The sequence below is a fragment of the Amphibalanus amphitrite genome, unplaced genomic scaffold, assembly GCF_019059575.1.
Source record: "Amphibalanus amphitrite isolate SeventyFive unplaced genomic scaffold, NRLGWU_Aamphi_draft 001735F_arrow, whole genome shotgun sequence".
In the NCBI taxonomy this organism is placed as follows: domain Eukaryota; kingdom Metazoa; phylum Arthropoda; class Thecostraca; order Balanomorpha; family Balanidae; genus Amphibalanus; species Amphibalanus amphitrite.
The window spans coordinates 50,673-78,289 of NW_024883228.1; the positions used below are offsets into that span (position 1 = coordinate 50,673).

Below are 27,617 nucleotides of genomic sequence, written 5' to 3' on the forward strand. Positions count from 1 at the left end.
TAAAGAACTTTAAAATTGCTTGTTAACTGTAGAATTGGTGAGCGTTTCAAGATGTCATGTTTTTTGCTCATTTTTGCTCGAACATGACCTCAGTTTGACCTCAATAACTCCTGACCTGAGGTGACCTATGACTTGAAATTTTGTGTGAAGGTGTCAAATTGATGCCCGGTAAGGTACCCAAAATTTGGCGGCGCTGCGCGCCGCCGTTTTCTCGCTATTTAAGAAAAACCACAGGGGGGCCAAAATGGCCCCCCCCCCCATCAGGGCGCGGGTTAATGAGAAATAACGCAAGCCGTATGTATGAGTAACCTGAAACAAATCAGCCCGGCATAAGAAACGTCGTTACCTAGTTATATAATGCGTATATAGGGATGAAAAGTCATTTAGTGTCGTCGAGCTGAAGTCTAGCATAAGATAACGTTTTGATATTTGGTAGACATCGGTAGTGATAGGTACTACCTACTTAAAACAAAAAAATATGAAAAATGTATAACGCATTAGTACAGTATTTCTATACAATTCCGTCATTAATTCCTTTCAGTCTGCACAAATGATGGTTGCAATGTACGTTTTACTGAATTTCGCTCATTCCGAAATCCATTGACGAGTTTCACATAAAGCTACAGCATTTCGTATCAGCGTGATATAGGTACTGACCCAGGCTACGCTACTATTCCCTCGCCCCGTTGGGGGCCATTTTGGCCCCCTGTGGTTTTTCCTGAATAGCAAGAAAACGGCGGCGCGCAGCGCCGCAAAATTTTCAGTACCTTCCCGGGCATCAATTTGACACCTTCACACCAAATTTTAAGTCTTAGGTCACCTTAGGTCAGGAGTTATTGAGGTCAAACTGAAGTCATGTTCGAGCAAAAATGAGCAAAAAACATGCAATCTTGAAACGCTCACCAAATCTACAGTTATCAAGCAATTTCAAAGTTCTTTATATAGTCTAGTAGACAAAAAGCGGCGCTACAAAACTGCTATCTTGGATTTTCAAAATTTTGGGTTTTTGACCGCAAAAAATCAAAAAATTGATTTTTTTTTGGAAAACAAAAAAAAAAATCCAAAATTTTCCGAATTTCGAAAAAACCGGAATATATGTGATAGTCCCTACGCTCTTCTATATACATACCAAATTTCAGATCTATATCTCATTTTTTGGCCAAGTTATAGCGAAAAAACTGTTCAAAAATGATGACGTCAAAATTTTGAACTCAATTTTTAGCGATTCTAGACCACGTACGGCAAAACAAAGACCACCATTGAACTCCCCGTGACGAGCTGCATCGATTCGTTACCCATCTTATGCAAAAATATTAATTTTGAAATTTGACCTAATTTGACCTGACCTTGACCTGACCTTGACCTGACCTTGACCAAAACGTGACCTAAGCTGGCCCCAAAGGCTGCCTGACCCACATAATCGCATTTGTCATGTAAAATGAACCATAAAACATGTATCACACGACACTTTCATATTGTGACCCCCCCCCGTGACCTGACCTCTGTGACCTGACCTGGTATCAGTGACCTCAAATAGCAAAATATTAGTTTGAAGAACATTTCCCCATCGATGATTTTCAATGAAATGCATTTTACTCGATTTTACAACGCATTCCTTGAAATGCCTGAAAACGGTGAAAATTGGACCTTTGACCTGACCTGTGACGTCATCGGTTTGACCTAGGTCAATAAAATTGGGTCACAAGGTAGTTCCCTGATAGGGCTATCCAACACCGTTTGCCGCTTGTCGCTAGGTTGCGTGGTTCTCGAGATCTTAGGGGGGGGGTCAAAATGCCCCCCTCCCCAACGGGGCGCGGGTTAAAGGCGGTCGAAACCGAAATATTATTATCAAATAATCCCATCTTACTGTACCTGGATGCAGGCACTGTATTTCATATGCACCACTTACCTCAAATGTGACGGGTCTGTTCAGGGTTTCGATCTTTGTCGCTGCATTTTCATTCTACCGTTGCTGCTGCACCTCAATATGGCGCAAAGGTCGCTCCTCAATCTTCCCCCTCCTTCCCTCCCCCGCTACCCCCGGAACACAACACTGCGCTGCTTGAATATCCCGGCCGACCAATGGCGAGCGTTCGTCACTCGAAACTCGACCAATCAGGTCAGAGTATATCCTCCCGCGGGCACGCCAGCCTCGAACCCGATCACGTGACCGCCTGGGGCAGGGGGCGGGCAGCTCGAGCCTAGACTCGGGCGCTCTGTAGCAGCGCAGCTCTGTCAGAAGGGTGAGGGGGCTGCGGCGCTGCAGCATCAGTTCCAGTTGTGTTACAAACCGGAGACAGGTAGGGGGGAGGGGGTAGAATGTCCGGTGTTGACAACATTGAAACTGAACTGTCACGGCCAGAAGTGGCCACCGGAGTGACCTGTCTCACGAAGGAGCCGTCCACAGTAGCAGCCTGGTGTAACTCCAGGAGAAGCAGCAGCACAAGGTGAGCGGCAGTAGAACTCCTGATGGCATGTCTGATCAGCATGTCAGATGTCAGCCGTCAGTCATCCGGTGGCGCTGTCGCCCTAGCAATGAAATGTTATTACGATTGGATCGGTTCTAACTGGGGCATTCCACGATAGATCGTACCAGGCCCGTCACCCTCATCTCTCAGATTTGAATGAAAATTGGTACAAGGGGTAATCATAGGCTCCAAAAACACCTGCCAAAATATCAGACTTCTCAGATGAAAACTTTTTGAGTTACATTGCATAATATTTTCTTAACTTCAGATTGTAAGGGTGAGTTTGATGAGCTATAACTCAAAAACGAGCTAAGCAAGCAACAAACGGTAAACAGTTTTGAACTAACGATGAATCAAAGATTAATACAGTATTTTTAAAATTGGAAAGAAAAGCTTTACATATTGAAAAAAGTCGTAGTAGTTTTTTAAATTGTCTATAATGGCCCTTGGGACCAAAATTTTTGCCATTTTTATTTCTTCAAAATAAACCTCAGGTCCTTTAAAATCGACATGCAAAAAATTAGAAAGGTGTTCTTTCTATAAGTTCCTCATTTAAATGTATACAAAATGGGTTTCCGGGGGTTCGGTACGACCCCAGCTCGCCGTTTCGCCTCTAATGGAGCTAGAACCTTGCGGAAAAAACGAGCATGTGCGCCGTTACAAGATGCATCGAATGATACCATATTTTAAGGTCTCGGGTTCATTGGTGACCCCTGAGGTCATTTCAAGTGACCCAAATTACGGGTCCGGTTTTTGATAGATAACTTCGCAACAAATGGTCGCAGAGCCGCGATTTTAGCATCTTTGTGTTTGCCTAGCTCCGGCGCGTCGAATGGTATACTGTTTGTTCTGGTGAGTTCAGCTTAAGTCGCTGACCTCGGGTCAGCACACTGCCGTGTATTTGGCTCCGCTCCCCGACCGGGCGGCCCAGCCGGCAGCCAGCCGCCGGGCATCACGTGACCGCCCCGAGTCTGCGGCAAAGCCAACCAGCGCGGCGCTGGACAAACAGCGCCGCCACAGAGATGGTTAACAGTCCGGTCAGGCCACGAAGCTGGGTGAATGAGATCATATTGCACATCATTCGATTCGCAACGTCTTCCCGAGTCCATTGGTAGTTTTCCCGTCTCTCTAGCTCAATTTGATCGAGAGTTATTGACGAAAAAAACTCTTATGACCGTAGTGACGTACGAATGACTTCACGCAAGGTCAACAATGCAAAAGTGAGGCAAAAATGACTTCAATTGAACTTTCAGTAAACCAGTGATGTCACTAGGCAGCTTTACCACACCATTTGTAGGCTCTCTTCCGAAATCACAATTAGAGACCATTACGGTGACGCAAAATAAGTACATTTATAGAAAGAACACCTTCCTAATTTTTTGCATACTACTTAAAAATGATCCAAAAATGTTTTTAAGTAAATAAAAATTCAAAAAAATTTGGTCCCAAATGCATAAAAATGCAAATGAAAGGAAACTCGAGGTGTTATATATCAAAAATAATATAAATTTCAAAATTTTAAAAATGCATATTATTCTTTGTTTCAATGCAAGTTCAATGCCGTATAGCATTTGGCATTTGGATTATCCGTCTTGGAGTTACAGCCCGCTAAACTTGGGGCTGCAACGCAAGATCCAAAACATGTTATACACTATAACTCAAAAACTACTCATCTGATAAGCCTGAAATTGTTACAGGAGGATTCAGAGCCCCTGATTACCCCTTAGACCAATTATCGTTAAAATCCGAGAGATGAGGGTGTCAAATTGGAAAAAAGTGGTACGATCTATCGTGGAATGCCCCAACTTCTAAACATAATTGAAATGATCTTGTGATGACAAATGAAACATTTTTATCACCAAGTACCCAGGAAAATGTATTTGAGCTGTTGCCGTTTTTGTTAAAGTAAAAACGTCTGTTTTTTTCAACGGTTTTACTTTTCTACGCTAAACGTTTTAACGGTTGCGGTTTGCTAAAAAAAAACATTGTGCCTTTTTGATTTGTGATCCTTGATAAAGTTGCGGTGGATGCATGAGCAAATAACGATGTTTTACGCGAATTAGTGAATTCGTATTATGAAATGATACGGATTATTCGTTTGATCAAGAGATACATTTCCGATTACATGAAGCATTGTAATCCATTTGAAACTCATTTCCATTGCTTAGATCCGCAATATCTGTATTCCTCATAGCTCTTATGCTTATAATGAGTGGTTGAAATAAGGTGGTAGCTGCAGGTAAACGTGATTTCCATTCCCTCGTCAAGGTTCCCTCTCAGAGCCGTCAAGCTACATTTACCCGAGCTTGCTCACCATCGAATTCGTCATCCACTGACATTTTGCCGCATCTCCCCAGGTGCGATGCCTCGTGCGTATAACTGGCTCCGCCGTTTGGCTGGGCGACGAAATGCGTCATCAATGATCAATAAACCATGCACCGGCACCACACAGCATCATTGACGCTACCAGAGGCGTCATCAGAAGCGTCACCGACGACGTCATATCAAAGGTCAGCTCAGTGGGATTCGTGGGTTGGTGTATTCAGCAGGTATATGTTATTAGTCAATTTTCTATTCATATTCATATGACCTATGTTTTATTCAACCCCATATTCATATTTGCCGTTTTCACGACGGACTGTCTGGCGAATGCACCTAATTTGACCAAATCTGCACCAAATGTTTTTTTTTTCAATAAATAGCTTCGTATCATAAGCTCATTTCAGTGTTTTACTCGGAAATTATGTCTGACTATTTAAAGATAAAGTATATAAGCAGTGCATCTGTGCAGCCGAAACTGATAAATTTTAAGAAAGAAACACCTTACCTAATTTGACCAAATCTGCACCTAATCTGCCCCTAATGAGTACCAGGTGGCCGTCTTGAAAACGGTTACTTTTTACCCAATGAAACTCGTGCCGGAATTTTTAAAACAAACTATACTATATAAAGGTAATAGCCACGCGTTATGTGCTGTTTTCAATATTCTATTTTACTGCTCATGGTTATTTGGCTCTACGGAGGTTTCACGGTTATTGAAAACTACAACATACAGCCGGCGCTCGTTGGTCTTTTCCAAACCATCTATCACCGCACTATTAATTCATTGGTTGCCGAGGGCGGTTGCGTTTCATGGTTGATGCACCCTGCACGTGCACACATCCAGCTCAAATAATACGGAATCGTGGATCACAGAGTGTACTAGCCTTGCATCTAGTGAGGCTATTGTGACAACTTTGGTCTTGCGTTCCTCCTGTTTTTAGTTACTTTGTCATCGTCCATTGAACAATGTGACTGACTACAATCATATACTACAATCATGGTACTACAATCATGATTGCACTTAGATAAGCGAAGTCGGAAGTCCACTCGTTTTGTTCCATGCTACCCATTCGTTGACTGAGTCGTCACTTGCCCTTCGATGGCTTTCTTCGTCTGTTGCGTCTGTCGGTGGGTTTCATGTTATAATTTCAATTGCCATGTGTTCATTCATAGCTGTTCGGAGGACGGATTATATGCATTTGCCACATTACATACGTTTTCATGATTATCTTGCTCACATCATATTTTTCTGCCACATTTGATCGACAACAGAATTTGAAAAGTGAAGATGTATTACAACTCTACGCAGCGCATTTTAGGTACATAGGTACCAGATACATTGAAGTGTACGTCATTCCATTTCCGATTTCGGTCGGATGATTTACGAATTGTCCATAAAATGAAACTGGATGAATAGAACCATATTTGTCAAGCCATTGACGAGCAGATTTCATGGCCACACATTCGTTTCCTCAATTTCAAAACCGTCTTCGTAGCCATGTGATTGCATCTTGGAGCGCCAAAACGGAAATGATATTTATGGAGTAAGCATGCCAGCCTTTGTCCGTTTGGATTGCCGTTTATTAGCATTCGTCTTCAAAAGTTGTCGTTTTCTCGTATCTTGGTCCACTCAGTCATCACATTTGCGAACGCAACTATTAAAAGCTTGAAGTGTTTGCAATTTTTTGCTGACCGTGATTTCTTCATTGTGCACTGTACACACCAGGGTTACCGCTGCTAGGGAAATTTCCCTTTTCTATGGAAATCAGCGAAGATCTAGGGATATATGGATTTCACTCGAAATCTAGGGAAATACCACCAACCCAAAAAATTGTTGTTTTTGCCTGCTTCTGCGTTGTTCCATTTCGGGAGCGGCTAATTTTTTACATCAAAGTTTTTGTTTTGGCGCAATTTTTACAATGTGGCTAGCGCATATCACTCCCATTCGGTCAAACTGACGGTGCAAAATAATGCATCGACTCGTCTCTTACGCCAGCACTACCGCTACCCATACAGCAGTTTCCCGCGTCCTGCAACACACCACAATTTGCGATATATCACGCAATTATATTATACCACATACAGTAATGAGTAATTTGCTATATGCCAGCAGTTTCATCAGAATCTCTTACGTTAACGTAACAGAATGTAGTTAATTGCTGTTTTAGGACGCAGCGAGTATAACCATAAGCGGCGGAACGGGGAAGGCACCGGGGCACCGTGCCCCTTTGATTTTGGCATTTTAACATTAGCCCTATGGGCGTTGCATGGAAAGATGGGACCAAAAGTCGTCAGTGACCCCCCCCCCCCCTTAATTGAAGGTGTTCCGCCGCTACTGACTATAACACGAATGGTTAAAATGAGGAAAGTACATCAAATTCCATGAAAATAACCGCATCTAGGGAAATTATTCTTAAAAAAGGGAAATTTTCGTGAGAATCTGGGGAAACCAGCGGGACGCCAGCGGTAACGCTGGTACACACTTATGAGTGGCATTAAATGTTGCAATGCTTGCGGTGCTCGACAAAGTTTGTTTGTTATAGCTGGTTCTGGCTTGTGCGTTTTTATCATTGTCACATCATCATCATATCCACGCGTGTTTTTCCGTTCATACATCTCCGCATCGCTCGCTCGCAATCTTGTCCGGCTCTGCCTCGATCGCCTCATTTCACACCCATTACACGTGTGCTGCAATTGTTGCCGCTTGCTACCGTTTCTGGTCATTGCTCTGCTTTTACCATCGTCATATTCAGCCATAATTATCAGCAGCTCAGCACAAACCAGCATTAGGCAAGGTAGCTCCGGAACGCGATTGTCACAAATCCGGAGCCGATAGGTTCCCTGGCTGACCCTCTGAGGGCCGGTAGGCGGGACCCCTGCCCCCCCCCCCCCGCTGGTCGCGGCGGCGGGGGTTCATCTGTGCCGGGACTCCGGAATGTGTTTGTCGCCGACTCTCCGCACGATTGTAGTTTTATGGTCATGGGGCCGACCCCCGAGTCGGTGGCTATTCAGGGGCCAGGTGCAGGTATGGGTCAGACGAGCGTCTCGCCTTGGGGCACGGAGAGGGGGCAGGCGCGGGCTGCTGCGGTGCCGGCACGGCGGGGGCGTCCGCTCCCTGTAGGGGAGGGGAGGGGCGGCACGGACGGTCCCGGGTCGAACTGGAGACGGCGGGCCCGGGCGGACCGGCCGGGTCGCGCGGTACCCACCCGCCGCTGCCCAGGGACGCGGCCTATCAGCCTGTGCAGCGGTTCACCGACTAAGTTGGTGACTGCGCAAGGATGCGGATTGCGGATATTGGTTTGCATTTTTGTAATGTGCTCCAGTGCGATTGTTTGACTGAATTGCCTCATCTTGCACTATCGATTCACGGTGATCTGAAGTAAGGGGAGTTTGGCTTTGGGATTCAGCTCTTCCTCGTCGAGATTTGCATTAGTATTCTCCTTTGTCGCTTTGCGGAACTGCGCGATATAGCCGTTTTTTACACGCTACGACTGCCATCATCTGGACACCTAATGGCTAATCAGACTTTTTTCTACATCTACACATTCGCAACTATAGGGCGCCGCTGCACTCTACGCTTAAGCTGATCTTATCCGGCATTGACACTACTCTATTGACACATAACATCCTGCAGGAGGATGAGCAGCGAGCACCGTACGGTGTCTGCTGTGCTCCTCTGCGTTCTTTGGTCTGCTGCCTTGGTACCTACATATTCGGAGCCGGATGTGTCAGTGCCTTTGTGTGCGTGACATGACCACCTTTATCGCTGACATTTGAATTTAATTTGTTGCTTGAGGCTTTTTGCTTCACAATTTTCCACCAATGCGTCATTTGTTATGGTTTCCCCCAAACATTCTTGGCTAGGTTTCATTCCAGGCGAGTTGTTTTGAATGTGTCGTGATTTTTGTTTTCTACTGTTTTTCTTTTTATCGTTCTGTCGGCTCATGCCTATTGCCAGTTTTGTGCTTTTCGATTTTCGCGATTGCGATTTTTGCCTTTTATCATCCACTAAATGATTATCATGCAAGGTTCGCATCGTCGTCGTTTTTCTCATGTTCTCCTCTTACTGTTTTTTACTTTGCTGCAAAAAAGCCGTAATGTCTTTAATGACACGCTTTCTTTGGTACTTATGTGTGCTATTGCATTGCACTTACATCTGCATTGTTCCCTACTGAGCCGTTTATTTGGCCACATGCCCGGTTTTTAGGTGAATATTTCCTCCTTACACCACTGCTTTCTCTCAAATGAATTTCATGGATTACTTTCTGGTTCCAGTGACGTTTTGAGTCACCAGGAAATTATGGCCTACCATAGACTACTCTGTATGAGCAGTCTATAGGCCTACAGATCCAGAGACGTTCTTCTTTACACTCGCACTGCCGCACACTCACGCCCGCTGTGTGACGCTCTCTCGCTGCAGTGTAGTGGCTCTCGGCAGTACACGGGCCGATTACCTAGGCATGGCATGATTTGAACTGTTCCATATGTCGTGTTGGCGGTCAGCCACCACCTCCCGACAGTGACTGAGCCTTTGTATATACCAACCACGAATTGAGAAACGGAGCTGTTCGTCAGCAGACAAGTCGCTGGCGAGGCTGGCTGGGTCGTTTCCTATCTGGTCGCCGATGAAGGAGTGCCTCATAACGAAGGCGACATGTGCTTAGCCGGATTATGGTGACTTTTACATCCATATTGATTTTATTCGTACTCTCTTTACATCTAATTGGCCGTTTTCACGACGGAATAGCAGGCATCTATTTAATCCCCATTTAATCCTTTAGTTCCTCAGGAATTTTAGTAGTTCTTTTTAGTAGGTTCCCCAGCTTTCGAATGAATGGTGCGTTAGTTTGCTATTTTTCTATTAAATATCACATCGATTTACTTTATCTAAGGATTTATCACTAATATCAACATAAAGCGTAAGCACAATTATAAGATTATGAAATTATTAAATACTAGTACAATAGTTAAAAAAAAGATACTGAGTTGCCAGGCTACAAAGAATATATTCATTTATGGCGCACGACAGACATTTAGAAAGCAGCGCCCTGTTTTATTGCACGCTGCTAGCCGCTTCCATTGGGTTTTGCAGGCCGACGTCATTGGTCGTTACACGTATGATGTCACGCGACTTGTGGCCTGTCACGGCTCTTTAATGATCTCCACTAAATGAATGCAACAATGGCCTTTTAAGTTGATCTCTGTGGCCATCTGTCTATGGAGCGACCAATATGAAAGTTGGGTGAATTTACCGGGGTTACATGACTATGAGCAAGCAAATGTGTATCAGGAATGGATTTAGGTGGAGAATTGCGCTGGACCATGAGTGCTCGAACGCTCCCAATTCCACGCCGGTTTGGCTTTGGAGCCGAGACAGACGATGCGGGTCCAGGTCACCGCTGGGGTAACGGTGGATTGGCTGCGCCCGAGCACCCGTAACGCGGCACAATTCTCCATCTATGGATTTTCCTATTCGCTCAGCATTGTGATAGGCGTTCGTAATAGCATTTACTCTGCTCATGTACCTATCCCCGGTTATTTAAAAGAAGTTTTTGTGGGAGAATATCACGGCTTTAGGTACTCGGTGGCCCTATTCACGACTTTCAAAGAATGCTCCGATAACTAAACACCGCACAGACCTACTGCATTAGTGAATCTGACAGAAGGTCTGTGGAATTACATACCCCCTCACCACACCCCTAAAAACTCATCCAGTGTCCAAAACCACTTTTATCGACTCGCAAAAAAAAACACACACACACATACACACACAAAGCATGGGGCATGTCAGCTCTCAGTTCATTTATCATTGTCTTTACCATGGTTCAATTGCATTGCGCGATTTAAAGCACGTGAGTGCCTATATAGTATATATGTAGAAAATAATATCTACAGCAAAACATCCAAAATTACAAAGGCTACAATGCTTAAAAAGTAGGTTCATCAAGGAAGCCCATTTTTACTTGCGTTGTGTTCCCAACCATGCGATTCCAACGCGGGCTATTCGCAACGTCTGTTAAGGCACGTTAACAACTGACAAGCCGCCACCGCTGCCACTTATTCATAGATGGTTGATATCGCAGCTTGGGCGTCAGCAGCGCGGCCCACAACGCGTCGGCGCCAGCGCACGCAGCTGTTGGCACTCGGCAGCCGGTGTTGCGACTTAACGGCCGGCCGGCCCCATGAAGGAGAAGCTCTTGGTGAAGCTTTGTGATCGCCTCATAGCCGCCTTGGATGTCATCTTTCTTGGCAGATCCATCCGTTCAGATGGTGCGGTGCAGTCTGGATAAAGGACGAAGTCCAACGCCGCTAACCCCGCGACCGCCACCCCACAACGTGGCCGCAGACCGAACGGGCGTGAGGGCCGTAAGGGCCACCCCGCCATCCGGTAGGTGGCTGAGCAGCCGGGCGCAGCGGCGCCTGGGCGGCGGCCGCGCTGAGATGAAGTCCCAAACCGCCATGTCGCCATCACCGCCATCACCATTGCACCATTGCTGCAGCTGTTCCCAACCGCCTCAATCCCAACCGTTTTGCTGGCAAATCCCAACCGTTTTGCCAGCAGTCGCGCCGCGGAATGGCAGAAGCTCCAGAGTAGCCTCCAGCGCCCCTCTCCGCATGTGTGCAGGTGCACTGCGCCGCCGCCGGGTCCGACGTCCAGGCAGAACATGATATTTCCATGCTGCTCCGACGGTGGGCTGGTCTTGTTTGGGCGTTCCTCCACTGTGACGTCGGTCACGCCTGCCCCGGCCAGGGCGCAGAGGCCGACGTGTCACCATCCGGTTGCAGTCCTCAGTCGGGTCGCAACGTGTACCTCTTCCGCAGCGTGGAGCGCGCTCCCGCTGGGCAGCGATACAGCCAAAAGTAGCATAGCATGCGGGCGGCCAGCGCTGCGCCGGACAGCGGACCCATGCCGGGGGTATGCCGGTCTCGGCCATTAGCGGGGTCGTCGGGGCCGAGGCTGTACATACAGCTGGTGACCGCGTGAGCCGCCAATCGAAGCTCACGGCTTATAAGCTCGACGCGGGCATCACACGCCGTCCCGATGGGAGCTCCACGACGCCGCCGCGAACTCCAGCGCGGTTCGCAGCGCGAAGACCAGTACGGACGGCCGGGGCAAACGGCGTGCGGGAGTCGCAGGCGACGTTCTGCGGACAGAAAGGGTTGGGCATAAGCTGGTCGGCAGGACACTCTTGAGCCGAGCCTTTGATGTAATTACAGATGATCCAGAAGCATGCACAAAAATTCATGACACACTATTCTCATTTATGTATTTGCTACATATGATATGATATACCAGCTCATGATCAGTGACGCATTCTGGGCAATATGTTCTAAAGTGAAGTAACTGAAGTTACAGCTTAAAAGCTTAAAAAAACAGCTTAAAAAAACACACACACACACCTTCGATAGCTTATGAGAATAACATGCCTTGTGTGCTTAATGCAGGAAAATATTTTTTCCACTTTTTTAGAAACAGCAAAAGAGTTGTCAACAAGCCATGTCAACTATCTAAACAATTTTTATGGAAACTGCTCTAGCTAGCTTAAAGTTCCACAACGTTTCCGGAGCACTGTACCCAAACTCAGTTCATGTTACAAGAAAAAACAGTAATAATGCCTCCTAATTTTGAATGAAATATAGGTATGAGTAATTTGATTTGGAAAGCAACAAATTTCCGCACATCATTTTAGCAAAATTACTATTTTCTTCAGCCATCAGGTTACACAAAACTATAGTAAACTTTATGATCTAGTTTACACAAAACCAAAGCCCCGATTTTAACAAATGTAGATAAAATTTAAACAATTTTAAAAAAATGTATCGTGGAGAAAATGAAAAGTGTAGATTTGTAAAGCCGGGATATTTCAATTTCACGGATTAGGCACTTAAAGAAATATCTTCACCTTTCTTTGAGCCACCAGCCTTCACCCAAGTTTTACACTAATGTAGTGAAGCAGACAATGTGGCAACTCAAAATTGTGATGGTTTGAGATAATTATGACGGTAAAAGAAAAAGCAACACAAGGTTCCTTACCCTCGTTTTTTCACATGGGTTCAGATGAGGCTTCAACTGTTGCCGACCTGAGGAGCTATAGGGACTTGAGCTTTCCAAAACTCAATTTCTAAGGGCACTGAGCAGTGTTTGGCTTTCACACGAATGCGATAGTAAGTTATATGAAGTTGACAAAGCAAGCAAAGCAAAGCATGATGCCCCGCGCGTCCGCCCGCGACCACGCCCCGCGTCCGACTCCCGACCGCCGCGTGACCCGAGGCGCCCGGCGGTCACGTGACCTACCGGCCGGGACTGCAAACGGCCTTCACCACCATTCTTGTATGACGTCATATCCTACTGAGGTGCTGATTGGTCGGAATTAGATACCTGAAGGTAATTATCTGCCGTAGTTATTTTTGTTTCATTGTTTTGCGTGTTTTCTTATATGAAATGTAATTAAAAAATTTGTCATATTTTAATCACCATTAAAACATAACTGAATAGGTATAAAAGAGAACTCGATATATACTTTCCTTGTTTTTAAGAATTTCGGAATTAGATACCCGAGGGAGCAAAGAGGGAGCAAGTTGCCACGCTGATTTAATACCTCATAGTCGAAAGGTGGGCTACTAGAACCAAAAATTGCTGTGTTTGTAAATAAATAAGTGATTTGAGGGCAAAAAATGCCCGGATTTAAACTTCTAAAATTATTTTGAACATAAAATATTTCAGTTTGAGGCATGTTAAGGCCTCTAAGGGTAGGTACTTTTTAGGTATCAAATAAGTTCCTCTGCGAAAGTTCCGTCGTGAAAACGGCCATTATGTATTTTATCGCTTTTGTTAACGAATTATGAAATAAACTCGTCATACTCTCGCTTTCTCTCCCGCAAACACTTTCTCCAGCGTCTGTTGCCGTAGTTTGACGTTTTGAATAGTTTTGTTCGTCTTATCCTGGCTCTCAGAATTTGTTATTTTTAGAACTGGCCGTTTGGACACCGATCAGAGCGTGGCACATACACAATTTACTGACTCCTTCCCTCGCAGACAGCCCACTGGAGAACCGAGCTCAGTGAGCGCGCACGCAGTGCGCGGTGACCCGTCAGTCACACCGTGTCCCGCCTCCAATGGACCTGCTATACAGCGCTGTAAAACTCTCAGCGACCGACTTGGGTTCAGAGTGTTCTCACATAATCGGCCAATTTTGTGGCATTTGCTTTGTTTCATCATGACCGACTCATTCATTTCCATTTTATAAGCAGATTTGTATTACTTTGATATTCTCGATACCCTTTTAAGTAAATTTAATTAAACTCGTTTTACGTTTCGAGGGTTACAGGACTTTTACTTCCGCACCTAGTACTGACAAGCTTACTTTGACATCAGAATTTCAATGTGTATATTTCTTCCCGAAACATCTGGATACATTTGATGCGAACCGCGACACTGACAATTTCACCATTTGACCTCACTCGGCCTGCTTTCCATCGCCAATCTTTGCCAAGGATCTGCGAATGTCTCTGCGCAGATGTCTGTTTGGGGGTCCTGTCAGCGTCAGGGCCACTCTGAAGATGCGCCTCACCACTCTGGCGTCTATATCGGGCCTGCTGAGCAGCTGGTCCTTGAGCTGAGCCGCCTCCGTCGCCGACCTCTCCGCCCCCTCCCTCAGCGCCTGGATGGTGGCGTTGGCCTCCTCCAGCGGGTTACGGGGAGCGTCGGAGGGACTTTGGCCCTCCTCCAGCTGGGTTCCGAGGGCGCCGGCGGGAGTTTGGCCCTCCTGCAGTTGGGTACGGATGGCTCCGGAGTTTTGGCCCTCCTCCAGCTGGCTCTGAAGGGTACCGGAGGTTTGGCCCTCCTCCAGCTTGCTTCGGAGGGCGCCGGCGGGAGTTTGGCCCTCCTCCAGCTGGGTGCGCAGGGCGTCGGAGGGAGTTTGGCCCTCCAGCTGCGCGCGGAGGGCGCCAGCGACGGTGTTTGCCTCCTCCAGCTGCGCGCGGAGGGCGCCGGCGGCCGCCTGGCTGTCGGCTAGCTGGGCGGCCAGGCCCGCCTGCCGAGCGGCGCCCGCCTGCAGCTGGCGGTGGAGGTCGCCGATGGCGGTGTGGCTGTCGGCCAGCTGGGTGGCCAGGGCCGCCTCCCTGGCGGCGCCGGCCCCCAGCTGGCCCTGCAGGTCGCGGACCATCTGCTGCACGGCCGAGCGCTCCCGCTTGATGGCGCTGAAGGCGTTCTGCAGGAGCGCTAGCAGGGAGCCGCGCACGCCGGCCGGCAGGTCGACGAACGGCGCCGGCGTGCGCAGGCCGGCCCGCAGCAGCTGGAAGGGCGCCGCGCTCGTCTCGTCGCGCGCCCAGTGGACGTAGCCGGCGCCGTGCTCCCGCAGTACCGCGGCGCACTCTGCGACCACCCTACGGCAACGGAGGGATTAATGTCACTCAGCGTCCTCCAGCTCTCGTTTGCTCAATGACCGAAAACACTGAATGATAATATTTTAAATTGAGACTATCTCCAATCAGATATTAAGACCACGCTAGTTAAAAACTAGACAACATAGGATTAAGATTAATTGTGGTTAACTGCATTATGTTCACTATTGCGCTCGATTTTGTTTCTGGCCATGCCCACTATCGTCTAAAAAATCATCTAAACATCCGTACAGAGGTGAAAAAGCCTTGCTACTCGCCTGTGTGGGTGGGCGCGAGCCATAGGAATAAAGAGGCAGCTTTGAGTATCTCAGATCACAGCTGATGCATTCAAAATCGATAACTTGGCCCTTTCCGCTAAAATCAGAGCTGTCTCCTCATAAAGGCCCACAACCACGGCACAATAATTTAACAGCGTCATCTCTTTGGAGACTGCTGGCGCTGAAAAATCCCGCCGGTGCGACAGCCGGTACGTTGTGAAGCGCCATAGACACCGCTAGAAAAACGGAGACACCGACGACAGCTCGTTCCTGCTCGTCGCCGGTCCCGCGGTAGCCGGGACCGGCGTGGCCTTGGCCGCTGCCGGAGTAGGGACTGGCTGACTGGGACGGGGGACGCGACGGTCACATCTGGGCTGTAACTGGGGTGAGTTCCATAACCATCAGACCGAAGGTCTTCGTAGGATCGTTGATAATTGGTCCAGACTACTGAAGAAAAGACAAGTGAATCAGTGACAATCCTTAACCCGCGCCCCAGTGGCGGTCTCAGCCAACTTCGCCCTAGTGAGGGGGGGCATATGTTACCACCCACCTCTAACTCAAAAACTAAGAGGGCTAGAAAGACGCGGTAAAAAGCAGTCGATAGCTCTCAATGCGTACGTTTGAAAGTATTTCAGTCATTTTTCACCTTAGAGCAATATTGGGGTCACCAGAGGTCATCAAAGGTCAAAATTTGCCAATTGTCATTATATTTTTCAGAAAACATGCTGCTATCTCAGGAACTATGGTAGCTAGAATAACGCAGGGAAGAGCAATCGATAGCTTTTGAACTCTTCTTTTGAAAAAGTCATTATCAATATTGACCTCAGGTCAACGGTTTGGCCTCCAGAGGGCAAAAAGTCCAAAAATAGCTGTTTTTACGAAAAGTGTTTTTCGACAATAACTTTCGACTACAAAAAGCCACGACATTTCTATTGCCAGAATCGTGTTCCTCTCGCCGAGACGCGTCGAATGAACTATAATTTGACCTTGAAAGGTCAAGTTGAAAATTTGACCTCAGGTCAAGGTCATGACCTTACCGGAAAAGGTCATGTTGCATATCAGTCGATGCGTCTCAACAAGGCAAACACAATGAGACCATCCCCAGCGTTCTGTCTCTTTCCAATTGCGAGTTATTGGCAAAAAACTGTTTGTAGCCTCAAGTGACCTCGGATGACCTGTCTAGAGGCTATCAGCAAAAATGACACCTTGGTCATCACGAGTGGACTAAATCATTGTGATTCTGAAATATTTGGACTGTTCCGATGCGTACACACGGATCTAGAGGCATTTTCATTTTTCTCCATTGACTTGTAATGGAAAGGTTTCGCCACTGACCTGACCTTAGGTCACGGATATAAAAAATCCGAGATATACAAATTGTAGGCGCCCATAACAGCATGCAATCCACCAAGTTTGAAACCTTTCTGACAAACACTGCAGGCTGGACATGATTGCAAACTTTTTTTTAGGCTTGGTCAGTTAACTTGACCTGGTGACCTGACCTGACATGACCTGGGGTCAAAAATTTCACACATTGTCCAAAATTGATGTACCAAAAGCTACCCCAAGCGGCGCGGCGCTACGCGCCGCGGTTTTTTATTCACACGCAAAAAACGCGACAGGGTGGTAACATATGCCCCCCCCCCCACTGGGGCGAAGGTTAAGTGATTTCTGATCGAACTGTATCAGGAAGTCAGGACGGGCCAGGAAGTCGATCAGACCGGTAGGTATTAATGATAGTTATTTATCGTCTGTTGGTGTGTCACTGGAATGCGGTGACTGGTGATGCATTATAAGGATCCAGAACCAGAAATTTTGAATGGCAATTTCTTTCTCTTCAATTTTGGCCTCATTTTCAACTTTATTTGTGTACCTAGTTACAAAGGTGATAAGAAAACGGCAAAAACAAAATGTGACACCTACTGTTTCCAGCTGACTTGTGAAAAAAAATGGTAACAGCTAGACATCGCGTAGGTGACAGCTTTTGAGTTTTATTCACGTCTGCATGTAAGGCCAGGTGTCCGTCGTGCACAGTGCAGGCGAACCACTAACCTGGTCATGTTCTGGTCCTGGGTGTGCCTGTCGGCGTGGAGCTGGGCCTGCAGCTCGCCGACCCGGCTGGAGACCGCGGCCTCAAACTCTGGCTTCTGGAGGTCGCGCAGGTCCACTCCGAGGACCACCTCTGGCACCCAGACGAGCCGGCCGCGCTGGTCACAGAGGCGCGCCGGGCTGAACGGCTCGGCCGGCGCCGCGGCGCGCGCCTCGTCCGCGCCGGGCTCCATGGTGCGCCACAGACTGCGGGTGTGGACGGACAGAGAGCGCAGCCGGGACGTGTCCCCGGTCCCGCGTGCGACTGACAAGTGATCGCCACCTTGAGGGGCGGGACTGGGCCTGAGAGCGCGGAGCATGCGCGACGCGCGTCCACGAGCCGGATAGGCTGCTGGGCGCCACCCGAGCGGCCCGCGGGGGGCAACTCCGAGTGAAGGGAAGCAGTTACGGCTCGGACCTGATGACCAGTCGGCAGTCAGTAGCTATCTGCTGCTGCTGTCCAGTAGCTGTCTGCTGCTTTGACTTCCCTGATATGCTACGCACGTTAGACAGCCAATCGCGCCTGTTTTGACTTCTCCGCTACACACCACGATCGCAACAGCCGGTCAGGCCATGTGTGTTTTATTTGTAAGGAAAATCACGCCCCTATTTGTGCACTTTTGCCCTTCCATAAGTTCTACATACATTGTGCATTTGACACTGTGCAATGGTACACAAAGGCGGTATCGTATTTGATCGAGGCCGTAAATACTTGCACCGTTTGTATTGTCTTTTTTAGACGAGGCGCCGAATTTGAGTTTACTCTGATTTGTAGGGAAAGGTGGAATGAGACGGCCTGCTCTGGTAAGACGAACCACCATCTACCAAATAGGTTTGTGAAACGCTCGCGAGATCAGTTCAATTGTAACTCCCCCCCCCCCCATACACACACACACACACACACACACACAAACGATCGAAAAGAAACTCATGTTTCTCTCGAGGCTCATTTATTTGTCCACGGCAGCAAAACGCTCGATCATTTTTTTTCATTTCACGGCGCAGTTTTCGTCCTGTCTTGCCGTCAATGGCCAAAGCCAGGACGCGCCGCACACCGGCCGGATTCATGTCCGGCCACCGTCGGAGCCGAACCCGCAGCTCGGCGGCCGTCCCCTCGGCAGCGGCAGTCGCCAGCGAAGCCTCCTCTATGTTGGCGACGCAGTGCCGCCAGTTCGACCTCCCTGGAGGCCGAGAGGGCCTCGGCAGCCTCCAGCTGCTGCAACACGGCGGACAGCGCCGCCGCCTCCCGGGCCAGGCGGGCCTCCCATAGGGCTTCCCGCTCGCCGGCTGCCCGCAGCCGTCTCTCCATATCGTGGAGTTTCCTGGCGGACGACCGGCGCTCCCGCTGGAGTGAGCGGGTTATTCCTTGAAGGAGTTCCATGAATGCAGCCCTAGCCTCCTCCGTGAGCTCAATGAAGGGAGACGGCAGTTTTATCGCCGCCCGCAGCAGCAGGAACGGAGTGAATATATCCCCGTTCCGTGCCCAATCTATGTACCGGGCACCGTCGTCCCGTAGAATGCGGGCACACGTATTAACGACCCTGAGGAGTGAATAAATGCACCGGCGTTAGGAGCGATCGATCAGACGGAACAAACCAGTGGTCAGATAACCGAAAAATGTTGACATCGTGAAGTGGAAAAAAGTAAACATAATGAAAGAAGCGATTTAGAGGCTACGCTTTTCAATAGACTAAAGATCGTATGATTTCAGGTGTTCGAACGTTGTGCTGAGCATTGTTAATAAGATTATTAGAAGGATGAAGAATAACCTGTTGCTCATTTCTATCAGAAATAGAAAAAAAAATAAACCAATATATATTCGGGCGTGGCCCTTCTTCAGTGGTACAAGATCACAATGGTTATTCTTCATCCTTCTAATAGACTAAAGATCGGCAGAACTTACCTTTCCATATCGGTGTTTGCGATTAACCGGTCCGGATGGATCGGGCCTGTGGCGTGCGCGGCCTGGCCACTGCCCCCCGCCACCGCCAAACACCGGCGTAGTAGCAGCGGGGTCCTCCACCGATTGCAGGTCGACCCCCAAGACTAGTTCTGGCAACCAGCGTAGCCGGCCGCGCTCGTCGAAAAGGACGGCGAGGTCCAGTGTAGGTGAGAGTTGGCGTCGGCCGCCCGTCTGCCCGTCTGGAGGGGGCGGGCTTTATTCGGCTCGGCACACCCTTTCTGGGACCTGATAGGCTCCCTGCGGCTGATACGTCCGCTAGGGTGCGCCGGGGAAGGAAGGTTGGGGGGGGGGGTGCGTGGGAGGTGATTCGACTGAAGACACTCCCTGCATTTCATACGAATACTTATTAGCCTGGGGAGCTACTCTACTGACACTTGTCAGGACTGCTTCGCTGTGCCTTCCTCTTCGCCGTGCCCGCCGTCCATCTCCGCAAACCAGAGGTGTTCTTGCGCCTGGTCACGGAAGCACCACGGTCCAAACTCGATAAGGCACGAGACGCATATTTATTTTACGGGACACTCTATATACAGTCATTTGGATACCATTTTATTGCAACTGTATCACAATTTTGACATCCACCAACAAGCGTGACCGCCTGGTGCGGCATCGGCGGCCGCACCAGGATCCCCAAGGGCGATGCAAGCGACCCTTCGGCCGGGGCCCTAACGACGTCGTCGCGTAGACCGACCATCCGCTGGAAACCGATGATTCCCAGTGGATCGAGTCTGGCCAGGTTGGGGCCGAAGTAAAGAGCCCACCAGGCGGCCGCCTCAGAGACGGCCAGCGCGTAGCGCCGCCATTCGTGGATCAACTCCTGCAAACACAACGTAACTGCGGTTAGCGAAAGATGGTACGGGGCTTATCTCATATCTGTAAGAATCTTGGTCCCGAGGGTTTACATAACCCGCGCCCCACTGGGGTCTGTAAAACACGCCCTACTGGGGGGGGGGGGCTATTCATAGCCCCCCTCCTAACTCCGAAACTACTGGGCCGATCGTCAAAATTCAAACGGCGTCTGATAGCCCCGGAAAAACTGTCGAGCGAAACCTAATTTCATTGACCTCGAGGTCACCGATGACGTCACAGGTCAGGCCAAAGTAAAAATTATTAGCACTTTGGCTTGTTCACATTTTGGGCTCTGGCCGCCGTCTTACAAGTCAGATCAGGCTCATTTTTGGTTTCCACACTCGTGAACAGATGCTCTAGATACCTTGAGGGTACCAAACTTGTACTTTGATTTTCAGGTCAGGGTCAGGTCATCACAGGTCACGAAAATATTATATCATGCGTCGGTCACGTGACACATGTTTTATGGTCCATTTAGGCCATAGATTTCGAATTTGATGTCGCCTATGTCATTCGAGGTCATTTTGAGTCGAATTTAGCTTAGGTCAGGTCACTTTCAGGTCAAAAAAGGTCAAATTTTGAAGTTGATATTTTTCAACAAAAAAGGTGTCTATTGGATGCAGTTTGAGCTCAGGAACACGATGGTGCCATTTATATTGGTGTACAATGCCAAATACGTACTGAAAAACTGATTTGAAAAATTAATAATTGTGAATTTTTTGCAATAATGCGTATAACTTGGCCATTTTTGAAGATATTTAGCTAAAACTTGCTAGAGTTAGTCATAATCATGCGTTCTGTCACATATATTCTGGTTTTTTCGAAAAGTCAAAAACTTTTTGAAAAAATATAAAAATATAAATTTTGAATATTATTATATAAATTTTTCGAAATTTTCAAAATTTTGAAAATCCGAGATAGCAGTTTGATAGCGCGGTCAATTCTGAGTTCTTTCATGCAAAGAAATTGGATCTAGCTTAAAAACTGAGCTCTTGGGAGCGATTGCCGTGGTTCAATGTTTTGCGTCGTAATCGGACGAACATGACGTCACTCTGACGTCATTTCCGGCCGACCTATGGTAGCTACGAAGTTCAAATTTTGACACAAGGTGTCAAATTGATGCAGCCGAAGGTACTGAAAGTTTGGCGTCGATCCGTCAAGCGGTTTGGAAGTTATTGCAGAAAAACGGGAGGGGGGGCTATAAATAGCCCCCCCCTCAGTGGGGCGCGTGATGCATACAGAAACTAATTAAAGGCATTGACGTCGGAGCTCAGATGCTAGGTCGGCGGCCGGTTCCTCGGCAGCGACAGTCGCCATGTCGACCTCTTCCAGTTGGCGACCCAGCGCCGCCAACTCGGCCTCTCTGGCGGCAGAGACGGGACGGGTGTCGGGACAGAGACGGGACGGGTGTCGGGACAGAGACGGGTGTCTGTCTACCTGTCTGTATGTTTTTTTTTTTGTCTCTGTCTCGGCCTCTGTCTGCGTTCTCCCTCTCTCTCTCTCTCTCTCTCTCTCTCTCTCTCTCTCTCTCTCTCCTCTCTCTCTCTCTCTCTCTCTCTCTCTCTCTCTCTCTCTCCTCTCTCTCTCTCTCTCTCTCTCTCTCTCTCCCTCTCTCCCTCTCTCCCTCTCTCCCTCTCTCCCTCTCTCCCTCTCTCCCTCTCTCCCTCTCTCCCTCTCTCCCTCTCTCCATCTCTCTCCCTCCCTTTCTCCATCTCTCTCTCTCGCTCTCCCTTTCTCTCTCTCCCTTCCCTCCCTAACCTCGCCGCTATTGGCACGGCATCCATCCCGACCTTCGGCCCAAGTGTTGTACCGCGCGGTGGTTTGTTAGGTTCTCCGATATTTCGTACCAAGATAGGAAAGAAATGAGTCAGTGCGTGCCGAGCACCAAAACCGTCAGGCTGGGGGACGAGCAGATATCTAAGGTATAAATCGAGTTGTTCGAGTGCGCAAGGCCCTATATACCCGAGTGCGTTGAGTCAGAAGCTTAATATGCCGCAGTTTCTCTCAGAAACCTCCTCAAGTCACTCTTCCGTTGAGCCCTGCCAGATGGACCCTCCAAAATCGACAAGACACATTGCGCGGGTTTATTGAAAACAAGGAACACTAGCACTCACAAAGAACGCGCACACTTCGCAGCCGCGCTACCATCGGGGCGGGGCGCCCGTCTGGTACGGCACCGGCGGTCGCACCAGCCTCACCAAAGGCGAGACTAACGATCCCTCGGCCGGGGCCCTCACGATGTCGGCCCCCAGGCCGACCATCCAATGGAAGCCTACGACTCCCAGTGGGTCGAGACCGGCCAGGTGGGGGCCGAAATAGAGGGCCCACCGGGCGGCCGCCTCCGATACGGCCAGCGCATAGCGCCGCCACTCGCGGATCAACTCCTGCAAACACAACGTAACGGCGGTTAGCGAAAGATGGTCTGGGGAAGCATCTTGGTCAGGGGCTTACATAACGGTACCCGCCCCGGAACGGACGGTGTCGGTGTCTGAATTATCAAACTTATCGAAGCGCAACTGATCGTGATTATGGAGTCTGGGAATGTTCCGGCTGGCTGCTGAACGGTCAGCGGCTCTAAGGGAGTCTGGGCCAGGAAAGAAATCCCTTCCAACACGTCTGCCACGAGGAATAACCAAACTACTGACCGCACTAGGGCCAGCTAAAAACACAAGAATACATTACGGCCCGGGTGTGCGCGACCATTGCGGATTGAGTGCACTCACCTCCCGGGTTAGGAGCTCCGGGTCGAATCAGAATGGCTGCGGCGACGGCGGGCCACTCGCAGAGCTGTAGCTGGAGGGAGGAGTCTTCCCTCCCAGTGCTCTGTGAATAAACCGCGGAAAATTTACCGCTTTCGTAAGACTGGGAATCAGTGACTAAATGGGAGGGCATATCGCGACTCACACACGCTCGTCAACTCAACACAAATGGATCGTCTAGAGGGATAATTCATTTAACAACTTCCGCGCAGTGCGGCGCACGTCATGGGTCATTGGGTGCACGCCGGCCGCTGCCTCCACACACCGGCGGAGTAGTAACGGCTGATGTGCTGGACGCGCCGCCACCTCGGCCGTCAGCCGGGCGACTTGGGCCTCAAAGCCCAGAATCTGGGCCCGAGCCTCCTCAGTCACTCAGGGCCTCAGCCTTGGTCTCGGTGGAGGTGAGGGCGAGCCTCCTTTTCATCTACCTGGGCTTCCAGCGCTGTAGCGCGTGCCTGGAGAATGGCGATTTCAGCTCCCGTCCGACGCTCTGCGGCCCGCAGGGCGGCCTCTGCGTCGGCAGCGCCGAAGCGGGCTGCTATGGGCCTGGCTATTGGCCTCTCGTGCCCGTCGCCGCTCCTTTCCGATGGCCGTCTCGGCCGATAGGAGACGGGCGCCCAATTCGTCGGCTCGGTCGGCGAGGCGCGCCCGAGCGGTTTCGGGTAGGTCCCGAAAGGGCGGAGGTAACAGGAGGGCGGCCCGCAGTACCTCCATTGAGGCCGGCCCATCCTGTTTTGTGGCCCAGTGGGCGTATTCAGCGCCGTGCCCCCGAAGGACCGTTGCGCATATATTCACGATCCTGTAGACAGACAGACCGGGGTATGGGAGATCAGAATACAACACTAGATTTGAATTGAATACGGGATTAGAAGGGGACGTTAAATTAGAAAAAAAAGCACAAAAAATTATTAAATTAAATAAATCACTGGAACACAACATGTGCGTGAATAAAGTGACGCAGGAAGGAGGAGGCAGTAAAACAGCACTAATCATGACTTACCTCGACAAGAATTCGTCGCCCGTGTGCCGGTCCGGATGCACATGACCTTGTAAGCGCCGGACAAGCCTTGCCAGATTGGTCCGGAATTCCGGGCTTGAGTTCACTGCGCCTATGTCAATACCGAGAACCAATTCCGGCAGCCACCGTAGCCGGCCCTGCTCGTGGCAGAGGACGGCAAGGTCCAGCACAGGCGGGGCGGCGGGAGCTTCTCCGGCAGGTACTGACTCAGCCATCGCAGAATGGAATGGTACAAATGATGTGGCCGACCCGAGAGATTCTTATCATTCATCCGTTTCAGAGAGATTCTCGCCCGGACGAAACCATTGGTAGACGTGACCGAGCGGGCCCGGTATTGGTCCCGGGAGGGCGGCGCGGAAGGCGCCCACCAATGAGGGGCGAGCGGGTTCCGGGTGCCGCCCCAGGGCACCCTATGAATAGTTAATCACCCGGGCGGGTTTGAAAAAAAAAAACGACGTAGCGGCTACGCTAAGTCGTGTAAGGGTAACCCTCGCCGGCCGAGGGGGGGGGGCATAGGTTTTTTCACGATAGCTCCGAACACGCTGGAGATAGAGAGCTGAAACTTGGCATACCTGACCTTTGATTCAAGCCAGATCTTTTGGCATCAACCGCAGTTTTGGGTCAGGTCAGGTCACTGACCTATGACGTCATAAGTGAACCTCTGCACGGTCTTCAGATGTCGCAACTTCGCAACGCCCTCACTGCCAGAGGAGATGTTACAGGGAAATGAAACTTGCAGGATCCAGTATCCATTATGAGTCTCACAATTTGTATCTCTCGGATTTTTCCTAAAGGTCATATGAGGTCAGGTCATTTTCGTGACCTCACCATTATAAGTCAATGGGGAAAAATGAAAACTGCTATTCTGGCGCCGGGAACGATCTCCAACTATCTCAAGCACACAGAATCGTGATTTGATGCACTCCTTGTAAGGTTAGATGCGTCACTTTTGCAATGTTGACCTTGCGTGACGTCATTTATGACGTCATCAAGGTCAAATTAGTTTTTCGTCAATAACTCTTGATCAAATTGAGCTAGCGAGTCGCGGAAGCCACCAATGGACTCAGGAAGACCTGCCGAATCGAATGATATGCGACATGACCTCTTTCGACCAACTTCGTGACCTGGGGGTGCTGACCTGACCTTGACCTGAGGTCAACACCCCAAGTTGACCTGGCCCGAACAAAAAGTATATCGTTCGACGCGCCTGAGCGAGGCGAACACGATGCTGCCAAAATCGCGGCTCTACGGCCGTTTTTTGCGAAGTTATTCAACAAAAACTGAACCGTACCTTGGGGCACTTGACCTGACCTCAGAGGTCACCGGTTGACCTAGGACCTTAACATCGGGTACCAATCTCTGCGTCTCGTAACGGCGCACACGCTCTTTTTTCCGTGACGCGCTAGCTCCACCAGGGGCGAAACGGCGAGGGGGGGTCGTACCCGCCCCCCCTCGACCTGTATGTAGAAAACCAATAGGTCCGGCGAGGGTTAAACGTCATTTTCTCAACCTCTGTGACCTGACCTGGTATCAGTGTCCTCGAATAGCAAAATATGTGTTTTATGGACAATCAGACACCGCCGTTTTGAACTTGGCGCATCATGACGCTCCGCCTGCGCACCTTTCCACTCACATCTCGTGTTTTGTCCATGTGTCCCGTGTTGGCAATTGTGCTGGCTTGTTTTGTGTCTGGGCTGCTCGGCAGGTTCTGCTGCCGAGTCCTGTCGCAGATGGTCGGTGGACGATCAGCGTGGGAAAGGCTGTGAAGCATTAGCAGCGTGGAGCCGAACAGCTTAGTTCCACCTCGACTTCCATCTGCATGCATATCAGAAGATGATGATGAGAAAGGATGATGGTAGGTATAAGTCACGGTGAGGGGTGCCAAATCGCTACCTTCATTTGCTTATTAGGCGTTTTTTTACGATAATATACCATCCTCGACTCGACATTTATGAGCCTCCTGACAGGTATGGTTGCGGTTGGTGGCAGGCCGTAGCCAGGCGAAGTCAGCGAGGGGACCGGCCGTGCGCGGCTTTGTGCGCACGTTAAACTTTGGACTCTAAATTCTGCCATAGAATCGGAATTGCGCGATCGGAGGGTAGAGGGCAGGGTCATCGCAACAAGCTTCGCTTAGCGGTGGCTCTGTCCTTGTGATTCCTTCCCATCAAAAGGTTCGGACTAAATTATTTAAAAAAAATCCTACTCCAATTTTCAAGGTTTGTTGCTGTGAATATTAAATGACATTTTTCTATCATTCATGTCACGACCAGCTGTCTCCATTCTCCAGCCGTTGAAAACGAATGCCCCTTGTGCCCCCAGAGATCCCTGAGCTGAAGTGTCCAGCTCGGCCGGCCCAGAGCGGGTGTAGTGCTGCCACCTGTACAGTACGATCAGCGCTGGCAGCGTCACCTGTGAACCGATACTGGAACCAGACCGGACCGGAGAGCTTCCTGTGGCACAGGGGCCGGGGCCGGGCCCGGCGCGGCGCGGCGGTACACCAGGATGATGCTGTACCGCATTGCGCGCTTCGATTGGGCATTCGGTGTGTGCTTTCGGTGTGTGCTTCGGTTATTTTATATGGTGATGGTGAAACATCATATTGTAAGTTCTATACAACCTACGGGCTTCAGCTGTAGGTATGTGCTTAGGAACCTATTTTGTTAGTACCTAAATGCCAATAAAATGTTATTTGTGTTTATCGTATGTCGCTGTGAAAAGGGTTATTGGGGATTGAAATGAAAGAGAATTGCGTTTTAAATTATCAAGTGGGCACCCATGTACCTTTTAACTAATCTCACAGCAATGTGATTGTAGTAAGCCAACACAGATACACTAGGTACCTATGGTAAAGACTTATCATAAGATGACTTAGTTAGGTATGCAGGCTGCAGATGTTGTCACTTGTCTCCTAATCATCTTTAACCCGCGCCCCACTGGGGTCTGCGTATAACACGCCCTACTGGGGGGGGGGGGGGGCTATTCATAGCCCCCCCTCCTAACTCCGACACTACTGGGCCGATCGTCAAAATTCAAACGGCGTCTGATAGCCCCGGAAAAACTGTCGAGCGAAACCTAATTTCATTGACCTCGAGGTCACCGATGACGTCACAGGTCAGGTCAAAGTAAAAATTATCAGCATTTTGGCTTGATCACGTTTTAGGCTCTGGCCGCCGTCTTACAAGTCAGACCAGGCTCATGTTTGGATCACACACTCGGGAACAGATGCTCTAGTTACCCTGAGGGTACCAAACTTGTACTTTGATTTTCAGGTCAAGGTCAGGTCATCACAGGTCACGAAAATATTATATCATGCGTCGGTCACGTGACACATGTTTCATGGTCCACTTAGGTCAGAGATTTCGAATGTGATGTCGTCTGTGTTATTCGAGGTCATTTTGAGTCGAATTTAGCTTATGTTAGGTCACTTTCAGGCCAAATAAAGGTCAAATTTTGAAGTTAAAATTTTTTAACAAAAAAGGTGTCTATTGGATG

General features: G+C 49.2%; 1 protein-coding gene and 2 long non-coding RNA genes across 3 annotated transcripts; 1 reads left to right on the top strand and 2 right to left on the bottom strand.

Moving 5' to 3' along the window:
- Positions 1-2,212: 2,212 nt before the first annotated feature.
- LOC122374899 lies at positions 2,213-26,821 on the top strand. The gene is made up of 4 exons (XR_006255304.1): positions 2,213-2,447; positions 4,826-4,978; positions 25,831-25,980; positions 26,445-26,821. It is a non-coding gene; the product is annotated as an uncharacterized LOC122374899 (long non-coding RNA).
- LOC122374898 lies at positions 14,167-17,786 on the bottom strand. Its single transcript, XM_043353958.1, has 2 exons — positions 17,504-17,786; positions 14,167-15,176 (listed from the first exon to the last, which is right to left on the bottom strand). Exons 1-2 carry the CDS (start codon positions 17,731-17,733, stop codon positions 14,249-14,251), a joined length of 1,158 nt encoding a protein of 385 aa, XP_043209893.1. The 5' UTR covers positions 17,734-17,786; the 3' UTR covers positions 14,167-14,248.
- Positions 22,139-24,326, bottom strand: LOC122374900. The gene is made up of 3 exons (XR_006255305.1): positions 24,108-24,326; positions 23,072-23,171; positions 22,139-22,732 (listed from the first exon to the last, which is right to left on the bottom strand). It is a non-coding gene; the product is annotated as an uncharacterized LOC122374900 (long non-coding RNA).
- Positions 26,822-27,617: the final 796 nt, after the last annotated feature.